The sequence below is a fragment of the Gossypium hirsutum genome, chromosome A01 (assembly GCF_007990345.1).
Source record: "Gossypium hirsutum isolate 1008001.06 chromosome A01, Gossypium_hirsutum_v2.1, whole genome shotgun sequence".
Lineage (NCBI taxonomy): Eukaryota > Viridiplantae > Streptophyta > Magnoliopsida > Malvales > Malvaceae > Gossypium > Gossypium hirsutum.
The window spans coordinates 19,198,970-19,220,424 of record NC_053424.1 but is presented as its reverse complement, the minus strand read 5'-3'; the positions used below and the strand labels follow the sequence as shown (position 1 = coordinate 19,220,424).

General features: G+C 34.0%; 2 protein-coding genes across 6 annotated transcripts; one reads left to right on the top strand and one right to left on the bottom strand.

The window, feature by feature from the left end:
• Positions 1-3,701: 3,701 nt before the first annotated feature.
• On the top strand, positions 3,702-7,306 carry LOC107917873 (short-chain dehydrogenase/reductase family 42E member 1). Its single transcript, XM_041114674.1, has 5 exons — positions 3,702-4,069; positions 4,302-4,644; positions 5,756-6,027; positions 6,175-6,371; positions 6,594-7,306. Exons 1-5 carry the CDS (start codon positions 3,880-3,882, stop codon positions 7,032-7,034), a joined length of 1,443 nt encoding a protein of 480 aa, XP_040970608.1. The 5' UTR covers positions 3,702-3,879; the 3' UTR covers positions 7,035-7,306.
• Positions 7,307-7,606: 300 nt separating this feature from the next.
• Positions 7,607-14,254, bottom strand: LOC107917874 (AT-hook motif nuclear-localized protein 10). Of its 5 annotated transcripts, XR_005928230.1 has the most exons (7): positions 14,004-14,181; positions 12,791-13,424; positions 11,712-11,764; positions 10,080-10,211; positions 8,996-9,157; positions 8,361-8,516; positions 8,136-8,180 (listed from the first exon to the last, which is right to left on the bottom strand). XR_005928230.1 is itself a non-coding variant. In XM_016847247.2 (6 exons), exons 2-6 carry the CDS (start codon positions 13,302-13,304, stop codon positions 7,947-7,949), a joined length of 1,095 nt encoding a protein of 364 aa, XP_016702736.1. In that variant the 5' UTR covers positions 13,305-13,424; positions 14,004-14,254; the 3' UTR covers positions 7,607-7,946. The 5 variants fall into 5 exon arrangements, 4 of the variants coding, with proteins under 4 accessions (XP_016702736.1, XP_016702741.1, XP_016702738.1 ...); XM_016847247.2 differs by lacking the exon at positions 8,361-8,516 and having other exon boundaries at positions 7,607-8,180; positions 14,004-14,254; XM_016847252.2 differs by lacking the exon at positions 8,361-8,516 and having other exon boundaries at positions 7,607-8,180; positions 12,791-13,317; positions 14,004-14,158.
• Between the last annotated feature and the right edge of the window lie 7,201 nt (positions 14,255-21,455).

The following is a 21,455-nucleotide window of genomic DNA, read 5'->3' as shown; positions in this document are numbered from 1 at the left end:
ATGTAGAAAACACATCGCTTTTCTACTTCAGGAAAAATGCCCAAACTTTTCTGGAAAAATCATCAATAAGTGTTATCATATAATTAGCTCCACCTCTCGAAGGTACTCTAGATGACCCCTACATATCAGAATGAATATACTTCAACGTTCCCTTTGTGTTATGGATTCCTCTAGTAAATCAAACTCTCTTTTTCTTCCCAAAAATGCAGTGCTCACAAAGCTTCAGTTTGCAAATTCCTTGCCTATTAAGAAGTCCTCTTTTGCTTAATTCTACCATACCATTCTCACTTATATGCCTTAGGCACATATGCTAAAGTCTAGTAACATCATTATTTGACAGGGAAGAGGAAGCGATAGCTGCATCACTAGTAACAGTAGAACCCTGCAAAACATATAACTTGGCAGTCTTTCTTTACCCTTTCATCAAAACAAGGGAACCTTTGGAAATATTCAAAACCCCACTTTTAACTGTGCGTTTGTACCCTTTTGAATCAAGAGCACGTAAAGAAATTAAAATTCTCTTCAATTCTGCAACATGTCGCACGTCACTAAGTTCTCTGACAACTCCATCAAACATTTAACTTTAATCGTTCCAACACTTGCGATTTTATATAAACATTATTTTCTATCAAAACAATACATTCAAACACTGTATCATAAGTTGTAACCAATCCTGATTGGGACTCATGTGGAAGGTACAACCCAAATCAAGGATCTACTCCTTGCTCACTTTAGAATTGTTGACAAAAGCGACTAGAACACTCAAATTCACTTTAGAATTGTTTCATAAGTTGTAAACCAATCCCAATTGGGACTCTTGTGGAAGGTGCAACCCGAATCAAAGATCCACTCCTCGCTTACTTTAGAATTGTTGTAGTCTTCTGCAACATCAACTTCACCAGATTTTTCTGGTTGTTTGCTCTTTTGATTCGCAGGCTTTCTTTTGATATTGTTCTGTAACTTAAAACACTCAGATTTAATGTGTCCCTTTTTCTTACAGAAGTTACAAGTTTTACCTCTGTTTGAAGACTTTGATTTTTCTTTAGATTTACCACGAGGATTCCGTTCTTATGTTCTTCCACAATCATCATCAGCATTTCGATCTTGTCTCCCACGAACAATGAAACCTTCTATTTGAGAGTCGAGTTTAACCATAAGATGCTTCATCTTATCATACGAGGTCAAAAAATTATAAACCTCATCAGCTGTAAGAGACTCGCGGCTATATAAAATCATGTCTCTAAAGGTTGAATAAGACGAGGGCAACAAACAAAGTAGAATCAACCCTAAATCGTCCTTATCATACTGAACCTCCATGGCCTCCAAGTTTGAGAGAATTTCTTTAAACACTATTAAGTGTTCGTGCACAGACGCATCTTCCTCTAAACGATAAGTATAAAGATGTTGCTTCATATGCAGCTTGGTAATTAGAGTTTTCGACATACATATTTGTTTCAGCCTCTTCCATAAAGCAGTGATGGTCTTTTTCTTCATCACATCTTGCAAAATTTCGTTAGATAAATGCAGATGTAACTATGTTAATGCCTTTCGATCTTTATGCCTCTTCTCTTCCTCCGTCAATGTTGAAGGCATCTTATCTATCCTTAGCAGGACATTCTCTAGATCCATCTGCGTAAGAACTGCCTGCAACTTAATCTACCACAATGCGAATCTGGTGTTACGATCCAACAGCAAAATTTCATACTTCAAAGACGTCATTACTGTGACTGAGATAAGCAACCTGAAAAGCTTTGATATTGACTTGTGAAAAATAGAATGTCGGTAACGACAATATATCGCAAAAAAAAAAAGAGAAAGAAAAATAAAGAACACAAAAATTTTTTATGTGGAAACCTTTTCGGAAAAAAAAACACTGGCAGAAGAGAATATAATTCACTGTGCTGAATTCGAATTTTTAATTACAAGAGAAGTAGACTATGTCTATTTATAGGCTTGTAAAATCATATTCTAATAGAAGGAGTGTAGTAAGGTTGAAACACCTTATTCTAGTCAATATTAAATAGATGAAGTATAATAATGTTTAAAAACCTTGCTCTAAAATAAAATAAAAGAAGTGTAGTTCTATATGGATTTTACTTTTATTTTATTTTACCATTGTATTTTATTTAAATAAAGATTCGATTAACTCAATTCTAACAAATACATTAATTATATAAAAGATCATGAGTATTGGAATAATGAATGATGATGAGATGTGAGTTTGATTTTGTTGTGGGCAATAACATTCAACTATTTGAGTTTCTTCCACCTATAACATAAGCCTGAAATGGAAGCTTTATTCATTTTTGTACCTTTTCTTTAATTTGCACTACTCTCACCCAAGTTTGCCTCTTCTTTATCGGCCCCCCTTACCACTGCAAGGAAAAGAAAGAATAAAAGAAAATTGAAGAAAAAGTTTTTAATTTCTAAGTGGATCTGAGATGAATAAAATAATCATGTTCCTCCTTTAAATGGATATATTATATTATATACGTAAAATGATTTATTTGGTCTTTCAATTTAAAAAAAATTATTTTAATTTTTTATTATTTCTTTTAGTCTTTTAAACTTGTCTTGTTTGTCAAATTATTTTAAAATAGATTGAAAAAATTAACGCTTGTTAACTTTACTTATATGACATCAATGTAGCAGTCCACACCATATTAATATTTAAATTTTTTAAAATTTAAAAAATATTTAATTGTTGTCGTAACATCTAGATGATAATTTATTTATATGTCAAAAATCAATAAAATGATAGTAAAAATAGGAAAATAACAGCAGCAAAGTAGCTATAAAATTGCAAGCTTTTTCTTTTTTACAAATTCGAGCTGGGGCTGGGGTCGAGGTCAAGCCAACAAAATATTGCTTGAGACTTAACCTATTTTTTAAACGGATCTTATTTTCTATCAAAACTCATTTTTCGAGACTATATTTTCATTCAAACTCTATTACTTTTAAAATAAGCCTTTAATTCAAATTGAGTAATCTAATTTATAAATAGATCTAGTGTCACGGGGCTAGACCTTTCGTCTAGCAATCCGTGCGGCCTTAGGTGATTCGCTCGTCCAAACTAGCCTAAGTCAGCCTTTACTCGAAGGAGGATTCCTTAAGAACTCCTCCAAGGCACCAACTCGTACAACGGAAGCAAACTTATGCCAAAAGAAGCAACTAAAGAAGAACAGAAAGGGACGCTCGCAAAGTGTTTGAGTAAATGCTCTCTATTCTCTTATTCACAAAAAATAATGAAACAATGAATGGAGTGAGTACAAATGAGGGGAGGCTCTCTATTTATACTTGAGCTCCCCCAAAACCGACGGTCAAGATACATTTACATCGACGGACAAGATTAACCATATCACATGATTTAAGAGATTTACAAGATATTGCTATATCAAATCCTATCTAATCTTTACAGGATATGATTCCATCTATCTTTAAAGATTAGTTACCATAGTTGTCTAAGTTGCCATATCTTCACTATCGGACCAACCAGGCTTCAATCTGACAGGCTTCTTCAACAGTTCCTTGAATCGGGCCAACTCACGTGGGCCAAATGATCCCCATAAGCAATAGACATCCATCAGATGCATTTGGTTTAATGGTCACGGGCTTTAAACTCTGGCCCGTGACACTAGTGCCGGACAATCATAAATTAAAATTAAATAAAGCACTAAAATAATTTGTTTAAAAGATGAAATAATTCATTATTACTGTGAGGAAAGGCAATAGACGTATGCAGCACCGGATTGACTAAAATTGCGCCCAGGCCAACCTCAGTACTTGTCTCCATCCATCGGTCACCGTTCCGATCCCTCTACTTATTCACCAAATTACCCTATATCTCACCCTAGCATCCAATCCAGCTACAGCAACAAAATGCACTTGAGCGAAAATGAAGGCATCGAAGGCAACACCTTCGTGGTCACCGGTGGTCTGGGCTTCGTCGGCTCTGCCCTTTGCTTGGAGCTTATCCTCAGAGGTGCTCGCCAAGTTCGCTCCTTTGACCTCCGCCATCATTCCCCTTGGTCCCTCCAACTAAGCAAACACGGCATCCGCTGCCTCCAAGGTTTCCCTTTTCTTCTTCTTCTTCTGCTACTACTATTATTTTCTTTCTGATGATCGGAAGAAAGTAACAAAAACTTAGAAACTTTAAAGTTTTCAACTTATCTTTCTTAGATGGATTTAACCATAAAGTTTGTGCTGTGTCTTTTTTTTTTTTTTAAATATGCGGGGGAGGCCTTCAATTTAGCATTTTGAGATGCTTATACCCATTGCCCTGAATTGTGTGGTTGCAACAGGCGATCTTACCTCGAAGAAAGATGTTGAAAATGCTCTTCGTGGTGCCAATTGCGTTTTTCACCTGGCTTCCTATGGCATGTCAGGGAAAGAAATGCTTCAGTTCTCTCGTGTTGACCAGGTGAATATCAATGGAACCTGCCATGTCTTGGAGGCTTGCCTTGAATTTGGGATCACTAGGCTTGTTTATGTCAGCACATATAATGTTGTGTTTGGTGGAAAGGAGATTGTCAATGGCAGTGAGGCCTTGCCCTATTTCCCTATTGATGATCACGTTGATCCCTATGGTCGAAGTAAATCAATCGCCGAGCAGTTGGTTCTTAAGTACAACGGCCGCCCTTTAAAGTAAGTAAATCGAACTGCCAGAATCCTCCTATTTGGTTATCTTTTCTGCTACTATTGTTTTAGGCTTGAATAAAATGGTACAAGATAGTATTAGTTTATATGTATGTGGAATAGTATGATAGTATTAGTATTAGTATGATAGTATCAGTACCATTAAATTTAGTCAGTTCCACTTGAGCGGGTTTGGGCTTGAACGGAAACTCTTCCCTATCAGAATCGTACTCAAGGTGCGATGGATGGCAGTGGTTGGAAGGAGATGTATGGTCACACTTGAATGTTGTTGTGGAATCAGTCAAAACCTTGGTTCCATCGGGAGGCTATCGTTTGATAGCGTGGCCTTACCTTTAATTAACTGCCCAAGTTGAATGAGTTGAGTACTAACAGCTTCCGTTTGATGCTTCATATCAACCATTGTTTGATACTGAATAGAAACTGTAGATTTGGAGTCTAGGGATTTAGTTTGTTGAGCAAGAGCTTGAGATTGTAGTTGAAAATCATCCTGAAGCATAGCCACTTACAGATCTAAGTTTGCCAATCGAGTACCATCAACCATGGTGGAGGAGAGTTAGAGCAACGAAAGCACCAAAAATGGACCAAACTGCAACCTCAAAATGAATTCCAAACAATACAAACAACTATAATAAGAAGTAGAGACCAAAAGAGGAGGAAGAAGAAATAGGAGAGTATGGTGAATTCAAGAGAAGAAATGGATCAGTACAAAGAAACTAATCCAAGCGAGGAGGCAGTAGCAGTCACGCTCTAGACAATTCCTTCGTACTTAGGTTATTTCTACTTATTTATAATAGATAGATTGTACTGCCCCTTTACAAAATATCCGCTGCCCTTAGGTCACATAATTCTTAAGAATAACAGATATGGTTTTCTTGCGTGGGGTCCTCCTGATGCGCACCTTGTTGGCTCTCCTTCAGCCGCTTCTACCACATCAGCTCATGGGGTCATCACAGAATATAATTGAATGACAAAATCTACTCTAGCATATTGGATAATCTAGATTAAATTTTTACTGAAGTTTGCCATTGAACATGCCTTCTCTTCACCCTTTTCTGTTCCAAAGGGAAATGAGTTACATGGGGGATTCTTTGCTGTGCAGGAATAATATTGGAAAATGTCTTTATACCTGTGCTGTTCGTCCAGCTGCTATATATGGACCCGGTGAAGAGCGACACCTCCCTAGGATAGTAACTATGGCAAAACTAGGCTTGGTGCCATTCAAAATAGGTAATGCTAATGTGAAAACAGACTGGGTTTATGTGGATAACCTGGTACTCGCTCTACTATTGGCAAGCATGGGAGTTTTAGATGACATTCCTGGAAAAGAAGGGCGTCCAGTTGCAGCTGGCCAGCCATACTTCATATCTGATGGTAATGAATAGTGATTAATGCTTTTCTTGTTTTCTCCCATTAGGCGTGCAAAACTATTTGCAGTAGCAGTTTTATCTATTTTGACTATTTACTGGATGAAGTTGACAATGTTTCTCAAGGGTATTTTTCTCTTATGACTTTTTGCAGGGTCTCCAATCAACACTTTTGAATTCATCCAACCACTTTTAAAAAGTTTAGATTATGACTTGCCAAAGTCCTGGCTCGCTGTTTCGCATGCTCTTTATCTAGCTAAGATTTTCTGGGCTGTATACTCAATGTTATATCCCTTATTGAATCGGTGGTGGCTTCCTCAGCCCTTCATTCTTCCTGCTGAAGTATATAAGGTTTGTTTAATAATTGGTTCCCCCTTTCCGTGCTCTGAGCCGTGCCTGTGATTCAGAACTTTTGCATAAAGCACCAAAAATAAATATTCGATCATCTGTTCTGCTTTTGATTTTGATAGGGTAAAATGTTGGTGTTATATATTGTGATGATAGGTTGTTGAGGTGGTATGACAATTTTCCTAGTAAAAAATCGTGTTTAATGAACCTGATGCATGTTTGTAGGTTGGTCTTACCCATTACTTCTCATACCTTAAAGCACAGCAAGAGCTTGGATATGTTCCAATGGTGAGTCCTCGGGAAGGCATGGCAGCAACTATATCATACTGGCAGGATAGGAAAAACAAAAGTTTGGACGGACCTCCAATATATGTATGGGGAATTATTTTGATTGGAATGATTTCACTTTTTGCTAGTGGTTGGTTCCCACCCATAGGACCAGTGCCACTCCTTAGATCTATTGGACTTATGTTATTTCGGTCGATGTTTGGAATACGGCTAGCATTTTACCTAGCTACTGCAGCACATATCGGAGAAGGCATGTATGCGTGGCGGTTGGCAAAAAGAGTGGATCCTAATAATGCAACAGGATGGTTCTGGCAGACTTTTGCACTTGGGTTTCCCTCTTTGAGGCTATTGTTGAAGAGAGCCAAAAAAGTTGCATGAGCGTTGCATTTGTGTTGGTGTACTTTAATTCACTTCACTGTAGAATGGTTTGTTAATGGCCACAAACGGGAAAATTAAACATTCAACTTTGTGAAATGACTTTACCCCCCTCCCCAAGGCCCCACCTCCCAAACAAACAAAATTGGAGAACTTCATCTCATCTAATGTAATGAGTACTCACCTCATTTCCCTAACAACTTGTGGTTCATGGTAATAACTGTTACACGATTTCCCTTGTACAGACAGAAATGTAAAGGTCATATTCTTTTCTATTTATATTTTAATTTCATCAGTTTTAATCTCAAACCTGTTCAATTAAATTTAATCTGTTTTTTTAATTGAATCGCTATAATATGTAAATACCAAGTTGAAAGTAATAATCTAAGACTAAAATTTTAAAATTCCATAAATACAAAAACTAAAAATAACCAAATTAAAATACATAAATCCAACAGCTTAGCAGAATTAACCAAAATGTAAATAAAATGAAAGCAATGGTATGAATGATGTATGGAGCATTGGGATTTGGCAAGAATACGTGTAAAAATAAATAAGACGTAAAACACAGCTAATTTCAACATGAGCATCATCATCTTCATCCATATCACCCTTCCACTAACGTAACTGTAATTGGCAACAAACTCAAACACAACACCTAAAAGACTAGAACACAAGTGCTTTCTCTCTCGCGTCTAACTTACGCCTTTACCTTACAAATGCATCACACTAACAACACTCCTAAGCCAAGACCTATCGGCCATTTCTAGCTTAGCAACCAAGTCCCAAGTTCAACAAAAACAGCAAATCCTGTACCCTTAATTCTACTTCAGATACACGATGCTTAAATTACAAAATGGTTCCCACTTCAACACTGGCTGACCTACTACAGACTACCCAGTTAAAAGCATGATTTTACTTCCATGGAAAGTTTGACATGCCTTGTGGGTTATTATTGTTGTTATTATTGCAGGTTCCCATGCTCTGGTTAACAGGGCTACCAGGTCCACCTGAGGATTCACTTAGAGTACCATGTGAAGGTGAGCTGGTAACCCCTGGAGCAACCTTTGGTGGGGCAGATAGGCCTTCCATCTGGTATGTTGACTTTGCTTCCTTTCGATTGTCTGTAATAAAACTACCCACAACCACCTGCAAGCAACATTGTAGCTCACTTCCAGTACCATAGACACGTTAAGTATATTACTTAAAATGAGATGGGCAGTAATGTATAGAACCAAAAGCCAATAGCAGCACTATGAATCATGTCAGCTTTACATAATTCTTCTAAAATATATCTAAATATTTGCATAAAGGAGAGACAGAGCTCACTGATAAATGCTAGGTGAGGCAGAGGCCATTTCTCCACCCTCCAAAACGCTCCAACGTTACATGGTTAACAGTTGACATATGGTAAACATCATCAAACCTAAAGGCCTAAAACCTATGTTTGCTGTAACTCTTCATGAAGGGAAAATATTTGGTATCCTGTCAGTGGATTTTAAAAATTCAACAAGCAAGGTTGGTTGATGACAAGTGTGTATAGTGTATAGTAAAAAATAAAAAAACATATATATATATATAAAAGAAATGAGAAATGTGGCAAATTTATAACTTTGTTTGGGGAGTTAAAAAAGTGCACTGTCAGTGTATCAAACACTCACCCTTTAAAATTTACATTTTTCATAATATTAACATTAAATGGAGTTCTTTATTGAAATTAAATGGATTATTAATAATAACATCAATCACAAAATATTTATCACTTTTGTTAGGTGGTAGAACTTCTAACATCATATTTCACTAGAGTTAAATCTAGAGAAACTTTCACTTCTCGTAGAGTGATTTTGGTTCATCCCTGTATACCACAAGATTCTGAAAAGATTGAAAATATGTGCAATCTGAAAGATACTAGAACAAAAGAACAATGCAGTAACGAAAATTTCAAATGAGAAAAGGAATTAAACCTGAACAGGAGATGCAGCTGTTAGAAGGCCTGCTACACCACCACCTAAAACACGACCATCTGGGCCAGACAATGACACACTTAACCCTCCAGTTCTGCTCCGCTGACCACCATTTTCTGACAGAAGAAATGAACCAGACAGTGATAGAATTTCAAATCGCCCCTGCACCATCAATGGAAAAGAAACATAATGCCATTAAATTAGATATTCGAAGTAAACCGGTGCTCTCTCTTTATAGGTTGTGGAATAAATTTGATATAATTGATTTTCATTATAAAGTTCACATCTGGCACATCTTTGGTGGTATAACAATGCTTCCAGAAGCAGAATAATCATCCCTAGAACATAGTAACTTCTGCTATATGATGACAATAAATCCACTTTAGCATATTTCTTCCCATGACAGCATCAGCTCCAGCTTTATGCTTAAGAATTGAGATTTCCTATTCAAACATCTTTAAATTCCCATGGCTGAATTTAATACAGATAGATGATTCTAACAAGCATCAAAAATTCTATTTCACTCTGCAACTTATGCAGCCATCATCCATTGGGAGTACATCACATAAATGGCGGCATGCATTAATAGATATTATATAAGATGTTTTCTTAGTTCAATATTTATAGTTTAAACAGGATACAGCCATCCATCTATTACGTTGATGTTAAACCTGACAATATCAGACACAGCACAAAAAGATAACTAAAACATGATATAACATAGGATACAAAAAATAACACAAATACAACATGAATAAATGAATGTTTTGACATCTATATAATGTGAATTAGCGTATTCAATTTTACATAAATATGAAATATTTTAAACACAATTTTGACACTACAATATACATGAACATGATATAGATACAGAAATTGCATGATCAAATTGATACTCGAGGATCTTGCTGCCAATATGCACCTCCTTCTCACAGACCCTAAAAATTACTAGTGAAAATAAAAATAATATTTTGCCTTTAGCTGAAGAGATTTCAATTCCTAAAGCAGTTTATAAGAACAAATTTAAATCCTAAAACAGAAGGCAACAACAATAAGAATGCTAATACTTTGGCACATCACAAACCTCATAAGTTACAGTTCCACCAGATGTTGCTGGTTGGCAAAGAGTTACATTTGATATGGCTCCATTTGCTGAGAGGATGCAAACAGCTCTGGGACCATGCTGAGAAAATGACATTATTTTTGACGATACATCCTAGAACCAGGTAAATACATAAAATTTTAGCTTCAGATCACCCAATTAACTACAACTATTATATCACCAAGAGAACAACTCCATTGCATACACATGTTTGTATAAAGAAGCACAGTGAAATTTAGAGCGATGGATAGCTCAAAAGATGAAAATACTTCACATTGAGAAATAAAAGTATAAATAAAAGGGAAGGTATCTCTCCTTTACTATAACGGGGTGTTTGGTTAGGAGAATGTTTAATTAACTCTGGTAATAGGATTATCTCATATCTAGATTATTTAGCACATTACTAATAATGTTTAATTTTCTTGTTTGATTGAGTTGTTTGGAATGTAAGATTTTTTTGTTGAGAGAATATAAGATAACCTAATAGTATTAAATTGTCATTGATCACAAATAAGGACGAAAAAAGCTATTAAATTATGCAAACAGTGAAAGGTGACAACGAAAATAGATAAAAATAATTAAGGTAAAATGACGACCACGATGATTATGAAGACAGACAAGTTGTTAAATTTTCTCAACTAATAAATAATTAAAAAATGGAAAAACTCATAATAATAATTAATTGAAACTTAAGGTAATATAATAGACAAAATGCTAAGTTTCCTCAATTTATACTTATAATAATGATAACAGTAATGATAATGATAATAATATAATATAATATAATATAATATAATATAATATAATATAATATAATATAATATAATATAATATAATATATATAGTTGGAATTAAAGAATTGGAGAATTTGATTCATTAGCATATATTATTTTGTTTTAGTTTAAATAAAATGGATCAAAGTCAATAAAAATGAGTAAAATTGTCACAAATTTTAGATTACTGAGGTAATATAAAGATTACCTAAGAAATAGATGGTATTGAACCAAAGCTTATCATCAGTAAGATGACTATCCAAATGCCCCCTAGTTGTATGTCCAGTATATTTATAAAATTAACAAAAAAGAAATATATCTTCAACCAAATAAAGGAATGGAGTTCATAAAAATATTCATCAAGATAATGTTATTCATTCACATAACTTCATTCTAAGTTGTGTATACATTTTGAAGTTGCAAAATCACAAGCATTATCAAAATTTTAATTTACTCCATTAGTTCTTTGTTGTTTTCATTGATTTTCATTGTCTGAAGAGGAATTTTGGGAAGTAATCCATTGCCCCAATTTGACCTTTTATTTCATCACATGCAAAATGCAAAAAACTAATGACATAACACTTTTCTCCAGAGTCAATATGGTTCTAAAGACAACAGTTGACTAAAAATCTTTACGAAGCAAATTAAATGAAAGAAGTTTCGGCAACTTATGACAGGCATATTTGCATCAAGCAAGAAGATGAACATGCCATTTATTAATAAATGGAATAAAAATGAATTTTCAGAATGGTTGACTCTAGCATATAAGAGCAATAAGAAAACGTTTTCCACATAAACCAGGAAAAGTGGTAAGGGAAGTTAAAAAGGAAAAAAGAGAAACCTCTCCCACTTTAACAGTGATAACATGGGGCGTAAATCCAACTCTGGGTGATCCTGCAAAAAGAGAACAATTTAGTGAAATATGTCAGCTACAAAGATAGCTCAGGCTTCTAAGAATCTTCTTTAAAAAATAAAATAAAATAAAAACTTGATAGTCATAGAATGACTATGCTTCATATTGAAAAAGTAATTGAAGGAAAAAAACAAAAGGAAAGAAAAGAACAAAAATCTTGTAATAACAAGAAAGCTGCAATCCTTCAGTATTATTCAAGAATGTTTATGTACATATTATATATATTTATAAAAGCACTCTTGGTAGATGTTAATTGCTAGCTAGCTGCTATTGACATAAGAGAGTGAAGATATAGAAAAACAAGAAAGGGGACACAGAAAAATGAGGCAAGGGCATGGCGGCATGCATATAAGTGATTTGGGAAAGATAAGAATCTGAAGTCTAAAGTCAGATAGAACAGATCCCAAGTCTAAAGTTAGAAGTCTATCTTACAATACAGACAACAGATGCAGATGTGATTCCACAGCATCACAGGTATTTACGTGTTGATATTTGGAATATTAGTTTGATTATCCTTATATAATCTCTTTAAGACTTCCAGTCTTCTACTAATTAGTGGTAAATACTGGTAAGTACTACAGTACTATTAATATTTATTATTACTCAGCAAAGCATCTTGGGTTCCATCCTGTCAGAAATCAGAACCCAGAATCGAGACTACTCCCTACAAATCATCACCAACACCAAAAACATAAACATAAACAAAACTAAAACCATCACTCCTTTATTATTTTTACCGCACTACCCATTTGTTCTCCTCACCTGCCATCCACATCCCACCCACGTGTGTTTGTCTATATATAACACAAAACAGAGTAAAAATGAAAAAGCAGGGAAATCAGATCCTTCCTCTTAGATCTTAATTCCTAAGTATAGTGGCATTTCGAGAACAAGGTAGAAAACAGAAAATGTCGTGCTTTTACCAATCCAAAGCAAAAAAAGACATTCATCAAATTAAACGATTAAAATGCTTTATTCGCGTATCAACTATCAAGAGAAAAGAGTACCCAGAGCTTCAAGTTGATTCTTCTTATTGCAGGAACCACGCGGTCTTCCCCTAGCTTTCTTTCCTGAAGTTGGTGAAGAGGCTGATCCTCCTGAAGGAGGTGGCGGAGGAGTTGGTGAGGGGAATCCTCCTCCACTATTAGATTGGGTTACGCTGACAGAGGAAGGAGCTGGTATAAGAGACAACGGCATGGTACTTTCCGGCCCATACTTCCTGGGCCTCCCTCTCTTCCTCTTCAAGGGTTCGCTCCCCATGCTCATGCTCATGTTCAGAGCTTGCCCTTGTTCTTGAGTGACCGCAGGTCCACCAGCGGACCCCTCGGCCCCACCATCGCCGGAAGCTGGCTGATATGTGAGTGAGGCGGAAGTGATGGGCTTGTACACAGCTGTTCCGTCAGACCTAAAGGCTAAACGCATGTTCTGTATCACCGGTTGTGACGCCACCGGACTCTTCTGTTGCATGCCCAAGCTGTAGGGCTCTCTACTCGCCATCATTCCCGTCTCAGATCCCGACATTCTTCTCCTTTTTCTGTTTGGTGTTTAAAATTGAATTATATATGCTTTTTCAGTTCTTTCCTTTGCTCGTTCCTAAGTAATTCATTAGATCACGAAGCAGCAGCAACAGCAGAGAAGAACCTAATTTTTTAAACAGAAAAATATAATAATCTCAAACATGAAATGCTATACTCATGCTGACTGTTAAGAATTATTGTTCAAAAGAACTCACTCACTGTTTGGTGCACTGAACTCTCACTACTTGAACTCGAACTCGAGAAGTGCAGATTTTTGAAAATGTTTGTATAAATTAAAATGGAGTTTCAAATTTCAACTTGAGCGAGGAACTGTCAGTTGATCAAGCTTTCAAAATTCACTGAAAAAAAAAATTGAGCCTAACAAGCTACCTTGCTCTTAAATCCCAGGTGAAAAATCTATATGCAAAAAAGTAGAATTTACTCATCGCCAAATTTAAACCCTAATAACTGTTGCAATCCTTTCAGTTTTAGTCCCCAAATCTACTCAATTCCATTTTTCTTACAAAGATGAAGCTACAATTTTTTTAATAATGGCTAAAAAAACCCAGGAATTTCTGACCAATTTTACGGACAATTTTCAGAATTTTCGAAAAATTACAGTTTTATAACAAATATATAATCTATTATCCAAAAAAAACAGGAAATAGGAGAAAAAATACAAAAAAAAATGCCAATAACTTACCAATAAATAGGAAATTTTCAGAGACTAAGAGACGGATGAGAAAAAAAAAACGTAGGGATTCTGAAGGGAAAAGGCAAAGTAGCAGCAAACAACTTTTTCCAAAGAAATGCTAGAAATCTGAAATTTTTAGGCGCTGTATTTACTATTTAGTAGTATATTTTATTTCAGATATTTTTATTTTAAATATTTTAGTTTTTCTCTTTCTTTTTTTTTAAAGTAAATTTTTTGTTCTCTTTCTCTGTGTTTTTTTCTATTTTTCTTTTCTTTTTCCCATTACTTAAAGGGCTTTTATTTTAAAAGTAGACAATTAATATATAATTTTTTAATTCAGAAAAATAATATACTAAATCATTCTGTTTGTTATAGTCATAGTTAAGTAAACAGAAATTTATACATTAAATTCATTAAAAATATAAAAAATTAATAAATTATAAGGTAGAGTAAAAATATTTACATATATATATTTTTATGAAAAAAAGTCATTATTCTCTTTAAAAAAATTGGCAACGTAATTTTAGTGTAGAGTACAACTGTACAAGCTTTAATTTGCATTTACTCCAAGTCTCCCACGCCTTGATTAGAATTTAGAATGATAACGCGCTCGTTCCTTCTGTGTTATCTGTTGTAAACTAAAGCCTTCACTCTATGCTTCCTCACCTACTCGACTACTCGCTTCTTTCAAATTGCCACGTAATTTACGGCTTTAAAGATCCCCTACTTTCTTAGTTGTAAAGCGAACAAAGTACTGTAACCCGCTTTTGGCTCCAGTTACCTCTAATATTTTAAAATGATTTTCTTGTTTGAATTTTGAAATTATATTTTTAAGGGTAAAATATCGAGTTCTTCAATTTTCGGATGCTTTCATTTTTTCATCTAAATAAAAATAATTTTAATTTAATCATTATCATTAATAAAAATTTTCACCTATAACAAAAAATCTGATTTTACATACTAAATCTCACTCTAAAATACTTCTTTGATCAAGTCAAACTTGTTTGTCAATCACAGTTTTCTTTCATTTTTCTTTTTCTTGTATTTTGGGTCTTATTTATTCTTCTTCTTCTTCCCTCCCATGTCCGTGCTTCCAACGTCTAGCCCCTATAAGACACGGTACAAATTCCAACATACAGATATCCGTTGTTGCGCAAAGTACAATGACGATGGTCATTTAAATCATAAATTTTCGAATTCGTACATGTAGGCGTCGGTTTTATTAAAACATCTCTGGTTTTGGCACAAGGCTATCTTGGAAAGCTTCTCCCTTGATGCTTGTTGCAGGTAGAGAGCACATACAGTTTTTATGCAAAGTTTTGGATCCTTGCCAAAGGCCACGAGCATCTCCCCCTCAAATTCCCGATTCGACTTATGATTCCTTTTCCTTTTGAGTTGAGAGAGAATCATATCGAAGTCCACTTCATCATTTGAGTTACTTGAGACATCTTGTTGTTCGCTACGAGTATTATTGCAATCGGAATGTTCTTGCGACTCACTACAACTATAGTCACAACTGGTAATGTTGAAGCCCTCAACGATAAAACCATTAGGACTATCATCATCACTCTCATTGTCTGACCCAATCTCATCTTCAACACCCTCAGTTATAGGGCTTCGTTTGCGGAATTTACTTTCATCGTTCTTCCTCGAAGAAATTTTTTTTATTTCTTCTCCTTTAGATTATCTAAGTTGCTTTTGAGGGAATTAAGAAAGCAGTCATCTCCCTCAGGCCTGTTTAACACATGAATTATATATCATTTAGCATGTTGTAATTGTTGGTTGTATTTTGTTTTGGGATTTTAAACTTTTATGTTTTAATAAGTTTTTTTCATAAACTCTAGATTTTCTAGGCTTTGAAAATTTTTGGGTGTTAGAAGCAGTGAAGGAAAAAAGTTGGTTAGGGAAGAAGAAGATTGAATATGACCCAAAATAAAAGAGAATGAAAATGAAAGAAAATTTTGATTGGTGGAGAAGTTTGACTTGGTCAAAGAAGTATTCTATAGTGGGATGGGTTAGGTGATTAAAATGAAAAATTTCTCTAAGGTGATAAATTATAATTATTTTTATTTAAGTGATAAAAAATGAAGGTGCTCAAAAAACTTGGGTGACCAATTAAATAGTTTACCCTATTTTTTATTAAATAGTCAATACAGCTGATGCACGTATGAGTTATTTAAATTTTGTAGTAATAGTTTTAAGATTTAATATTAATGTGATTAGAAAATTAACACATAATAATTTTTATTTACAAAAAACACATAAAACTCAAAGTAATATCAAGTTAATCAACATCACATATAATATAAAGAAATATAAAATTATATTTACGGGAGATGAGTAAGATGGCAAACGTCTCTCCTATCTTAATCAGTGGTCGAGGGTTTAATCCTCGCCCTAGGTATAGAATAACTTTAAAATTTGTGGTCAACATCTACCCCTTAATAGGCTTAGAGAATACGAATGATTAATTAATAGGCTCGCTCCCTTAGATACCTTGAGAAATAAAAAGAATTATTACAATATATGTAGTAATTATATTTTGTCCGAATTAAATTTGGGTTGAGTTCTGATTGAGTGTGAATCTCTTTTTTTTTTATAGTGTTATCTTTAATATTTATTTGTCATAGATTTTATTTTTAAATATTATTTAAGTAGTGAATAAAAAGCCGACTATTAATTAGATTTTAGTGTAATTGATTGTAATTACACAAAACTGACATGTTTGGGTAACCGTTGTAATTGATGAGTATCACAGAATGAATGTAATTGGAACTCCTTAATTGCACCTTTCAATTCTTAGGGGTGAAAATTGGAGTAATTATACAGATAATTACATTCAAATTTAATTTTAGAAAATTAATTTTTATAAAATTTCTAAAAATTATATTATAAGTATGAGCAAATATGAATATTTGAGATAGTTATAACAAAAAATTCTTATATTATAAATCCTAAAAAAATACTATAAAAATAATTTATATATTTTATAAAGTTATACCAAAAAATTATATTATTCAAAATCTATTTTTTTAAATTTATGGGAAAATTATTAGAATTTTTTTTAAATGTTATAAAAGTGTTATAAAACATTTATTTATAAAATGTTATGGCCAAATGTGAACATAACTTATTTATGTGTCCATGCTATATATTATAAAAATAGTATCCTTATTCATAAAAAAAATGTTATAGGTTTTTTTATTATTATAACTTATTTGTAAAAAAATAACTTTCTAGAGTTATGACAACAAAAATATTGTTTATAAGAAGTGTTATGAAAGTATTAGACAATTTATAAAACTTTTTTTATGAATGTTATATATTATAAATTTTATATTATTTTATATTTAATTTACATATCATAGAAAAAGATTTAATCTAACATAAGTTATTCTCTAAATTTAATTTTTATAATTAATGCTATACAGTATTTGGACTAAGAAACCAAATATTATAAGGTAGATGCTAATATGCAAATAGAAAATGTTTTTTTGCACCTTATTGTGAGGATATAATACTATTAGAGAGAATGGTGCCAGACACAAACACCATAGATAGCTTGGAAACTTTTTAATTTGAGACATTCAAAGCTTCGAAATGTGGTTGAGAATACATTTATTGTTCTAAACAATATTTCTTATATTAACATCACATTATAATATTTGTTATTATATTTTTAAAAATATAAATTATGTAATTGTGTAATTACAATTTGTACTACCAAACATAACATAGGAAATTACAATGTAATTATACTATGCCATTCAAACACGTTTAGAAAATTATAATTCTTTGTAATTATTGTAATTACAAGAGAGTGTAATTACTAACCTAGTAATTACGCTTTTATTCAATTATTTTGTGCTGTCCAAACATACATTTATTATTACTTAGATAAAAAAGGGACAACAAGGGAAAAAAAGAGGTAAAAAAAAGAAAGAAGTTAAGGGGAAGATGGTTTTACTAGGAGAGTTAAAAAAACGATAGGGGGACTTTCAAAACTTTTTTTTTTACAGATATTGATAATCTTGAGGTTCTCTAGAGAAAGGAAAAAATCGATCTAACACTCAAGAATAACCTTCATTGTTCATAACTCATCATTGTCAGTGCCTCCTCTTGAATCTGAGATCTACATCGAGCCCTAGACCTACAAGAAGGTGTGAAAGCTTCAGTAAAATAAGAAGATAAGGAAAAAGGAGAGAAGAAACTCACAAAGAATAAGGGGAAATTCATTCGACGATACTTGTGATTGAAGAGGCAACCAATGTTGGTGACAAGTGGAGATACATAAGATTGCAAAGGACTTTCAAAACACTGTAAGTTACTGTTCAAACTCACTGAAGTGCATGTCCAAATCTCGCTTCTCTAGCTTTTGGGGTGTATTGATCTTAAGTTCTTATATCGTGCGTTGTTTTTTCCATCCTCTTGATGTGTTATTATTTTATTTAGGCTTAATTGAACAAAATGCCCTTAAATTATGCTCTTTGTTTGAGTTACGTACCTAAATTTTTTTGACCAAACCAAATAACTAAACTTTATTCCATAAGCAAAGTTGGCCCCTATGTCACGGGACACGAATCAAAGTCCGTGACGATTACACAAAGAGTGTCATATGGAGGTCAATTGATTAGATGGAGCTTATTCGACCACTTGATCTGGCATGATTTGTGGAACTTTCATGAAATTATCGAATGATATGCAAGTGTACATAATCGTCAACAAGTAATAAAGTAGTGAGTAAAGAGTATTGTCTCCACAGAGACTGTATATGCAACGCAAATATTGTGAAATTATAAATTGAGAGTGATGAATGAACTAATTAATCTACCTAAAATTAATCTAAGTATGCAAGACAAAATGCAACATAGAATATTAAGCAGGAAACTTTTAAGAGTTAATCACAATGACATGCATGAGTTAGAATAATTACTTTACCTTAACTTAGAATTATTAATAACAATGCTAAAGATGTTATGGTGTTCCTGTGGCAATTTGGATATTTACTAATTCTTAATTTATAAGTCTCTTTAGCATACTTCTATGTTTAATTAACTTAAAGTTTAATAAGTAGACATTGTAACACCCCGAACCTGTCTTCGTCACCGGATTAGTGTTACGAAGCACTACTAATCAATCAGAAATCATTTAACATCATATCATTCAATAGATTAATCTCATCCAAAATCATATCAATCATAAGCATTTTTTCCCTAAATCGAGCCTTTGAGGCCCTAAAAATAGCTTAGAAGCAATTCAGGACTAAATTGAAACAAAACAAAAGTTTTAAAAAAAAAGTTACAAAAATTGGAAAATAGGGGTCACACGGCCGTGTGGCTAGGCCGTGTAACATTCGAACAATGACACACAACCATGTCCCAGCCTGTGTCAATCACTGAGTAGGGTCATACGGCTGTGTCGCAACCCGTGTAACTCTCTGAGTTGCCACACACGGTCGTGTGTTAGTCCGTGTAACTCACTGAATTGAAACAATAGAATTTTACAAATGACACACGGTGGTATAGCTAGGCCGTGTGTGTCACACGACCTTGTGACAGCCTGTGTCCCAAGCCATGTGAACCCAAAAATTTACCTAAAATCAAGCCATGTCAAGTCCAATTCATACCTAACCATCCATACCATTTGGGCATAAATTCAAGGGGTCTAAACATCACTTAAAAACACCAAAACATGCCATTTCAAACATCCTAATTTGTAACACCCCTTACCCGTATTCGACACCGGAAATGGGCACGAGGTGTTAGCGGACATAAACTCACACAATCACACAAAATCGAGACATGAATTTGCGTTCAAATTTAAAACTTTTCATTCACATGCATAACGTCCCTTATAAGGGCCCTCGAGGCCCAAAACATACATTGGGTGTGGTTCGGGATTAAACCGAGAACTTTCAAAACTTTTACTACACTTAGAAAATTTTCATAATTTGGAGAGTCACACGCCCGTGTGGCTTGGGACACGCCCGTGCCTTTAGCCCGTGTAACTCTTTGTTTATGATGTTAGCAACAAATTGAAGTCACACGGCCAAGTCACACGCCCGTGTGCTTAGGTCATGTCCTTCACGCGGTAGAGACACACGGCCGTGTCTCTGCTCGTGTGTTTACTACTGGGCATTCTGTTTTACCTAATTAGGGTGCAGGGGACACACGACAGGCACACACGCCCATGGGGCAGATCGTGTGTCACACACGGCCTAGACACATGCCCGTGCGTCCTACCCGTGTGGACAAATTTGAGGCTATTTTCCAAGCCAATTGCCACCCTTATTTGCACAAACACATACATGATTTCAAAGGCAATTGACATGGTATAATCTAGAACTTAAACATACACAAACAAGACATGATCATGATCATTCCATCATCAAACATCCATAGCCACAACACATTTTGTCACATTCACACAACAACCAACCACATCACAATTGTTTAGGCACATGTATGTATATATGATTAGGTTTACATCCCAATAAACAATATGAGCTACATCTCTTGGCCATATACAAAATGAATCACCAAATCATTATAAGCCAACACACTTAGCCAAATTAATAATGACACAATTAATCAAAAGACAAAGTCCCTATACATGCCATAAACTTAAAATACTTGCGTTCACTTATACCCAAATGATAGCTTGATAGTGTGATGGCATCTTCGGCGGTCTCTAACCCAAGTTAGCTAAATTAACTTATAAGAGATGGGAAAGGAAATAGGGTAAGCTTCAAAGCTTAGTAAGTTCATAAGCAAATAATAAACAACTATTAACATTCATTTATTTTACCCATTCATAAGAATGTTATTAATACAATTTGCATTAAATCTCATGATTACCACTTACTCATTCATAATGCTTACTCTTTATCTTACCAACACTAGCTGCATGTCTTGACATTAGATTAACAACGATGATCTCCTCATTATAGCTAATCACATTATTTAGCAAGTTATTTCAACTCTCTTAACAACATGCACGTTATTTATGAGTAATCATAATTTCCACTTATAGCTTAACAATCTTTCACACATCATTTGAATCATAATTTCCACTTATAGCTTAACAATCTTTCACGTTATTTATGAGTAATCATAATTTCCACTTATAGCTTAACAATCTTTCACACATCATTTGAATCACAGCTTAAGTATATATATCGTACTACTTCACAATTCGATTAAGCTCATATACCTAACACATGATTATTATCAAATCTTATCATGCATCCATTCATCATAAATGTAGATAATTTGTCACAAGGTTATCAATGTTTCACAAGCATAACTTGTTCGTGCACATACCTGTACCTCAATTAGTATAGTCACATATTTTCTCGTATGCATTCTTACCACATTTTCATAGTATACCCAATCTTTTACTCGTGAGTCATAAGTACATACCTGTACTAACTCGCAGCACATTCTCATATTTCTTCATCGT

Coding starts and splice junctions, on each gene's coding strand:
- LOC107917873 (XM_041114674.1), top strand. CDS start 3,880: ATGCACTTGAGCGAAAATGAAGGCATCGAAGGCAACACCTTCGTGGTC. Junction 4,645..5,755: donor TACAACGGCCGCCCTTTAAA/GTAAGTAAATCG, acceptor TTTGCTGTGCAG/GAATAATATTGGAAAATGTC. Junction 6,028..6,174: donor GCCATACTTCATATCTGATG/GTAATGAATAGT, acceptor GACTTTTTGCAG/GGTCTCCAATCAACACTTTT.
- LOC107917874 (XM_016847247.2), bottom strand. CDS start 13,304: ATGTCGGGATCTGAGACGGGAATGATGGCGAGTAGAGAGCCCTACAGC. Junction 11,765..12,790: donor GAATCAACTTGAAGCTCTGG/GTACTCTTTTCT, acceptor CTCTTTTTGCAG/GATCACCCAGAGTTGGATTT. Junction 9,158..10,079: donor GTGGAACTGTAACTTATGAG/GTTTGTGATGTG, acceptor TTGATGGTGCAG/GGGCGATTTGAAATTCTATC.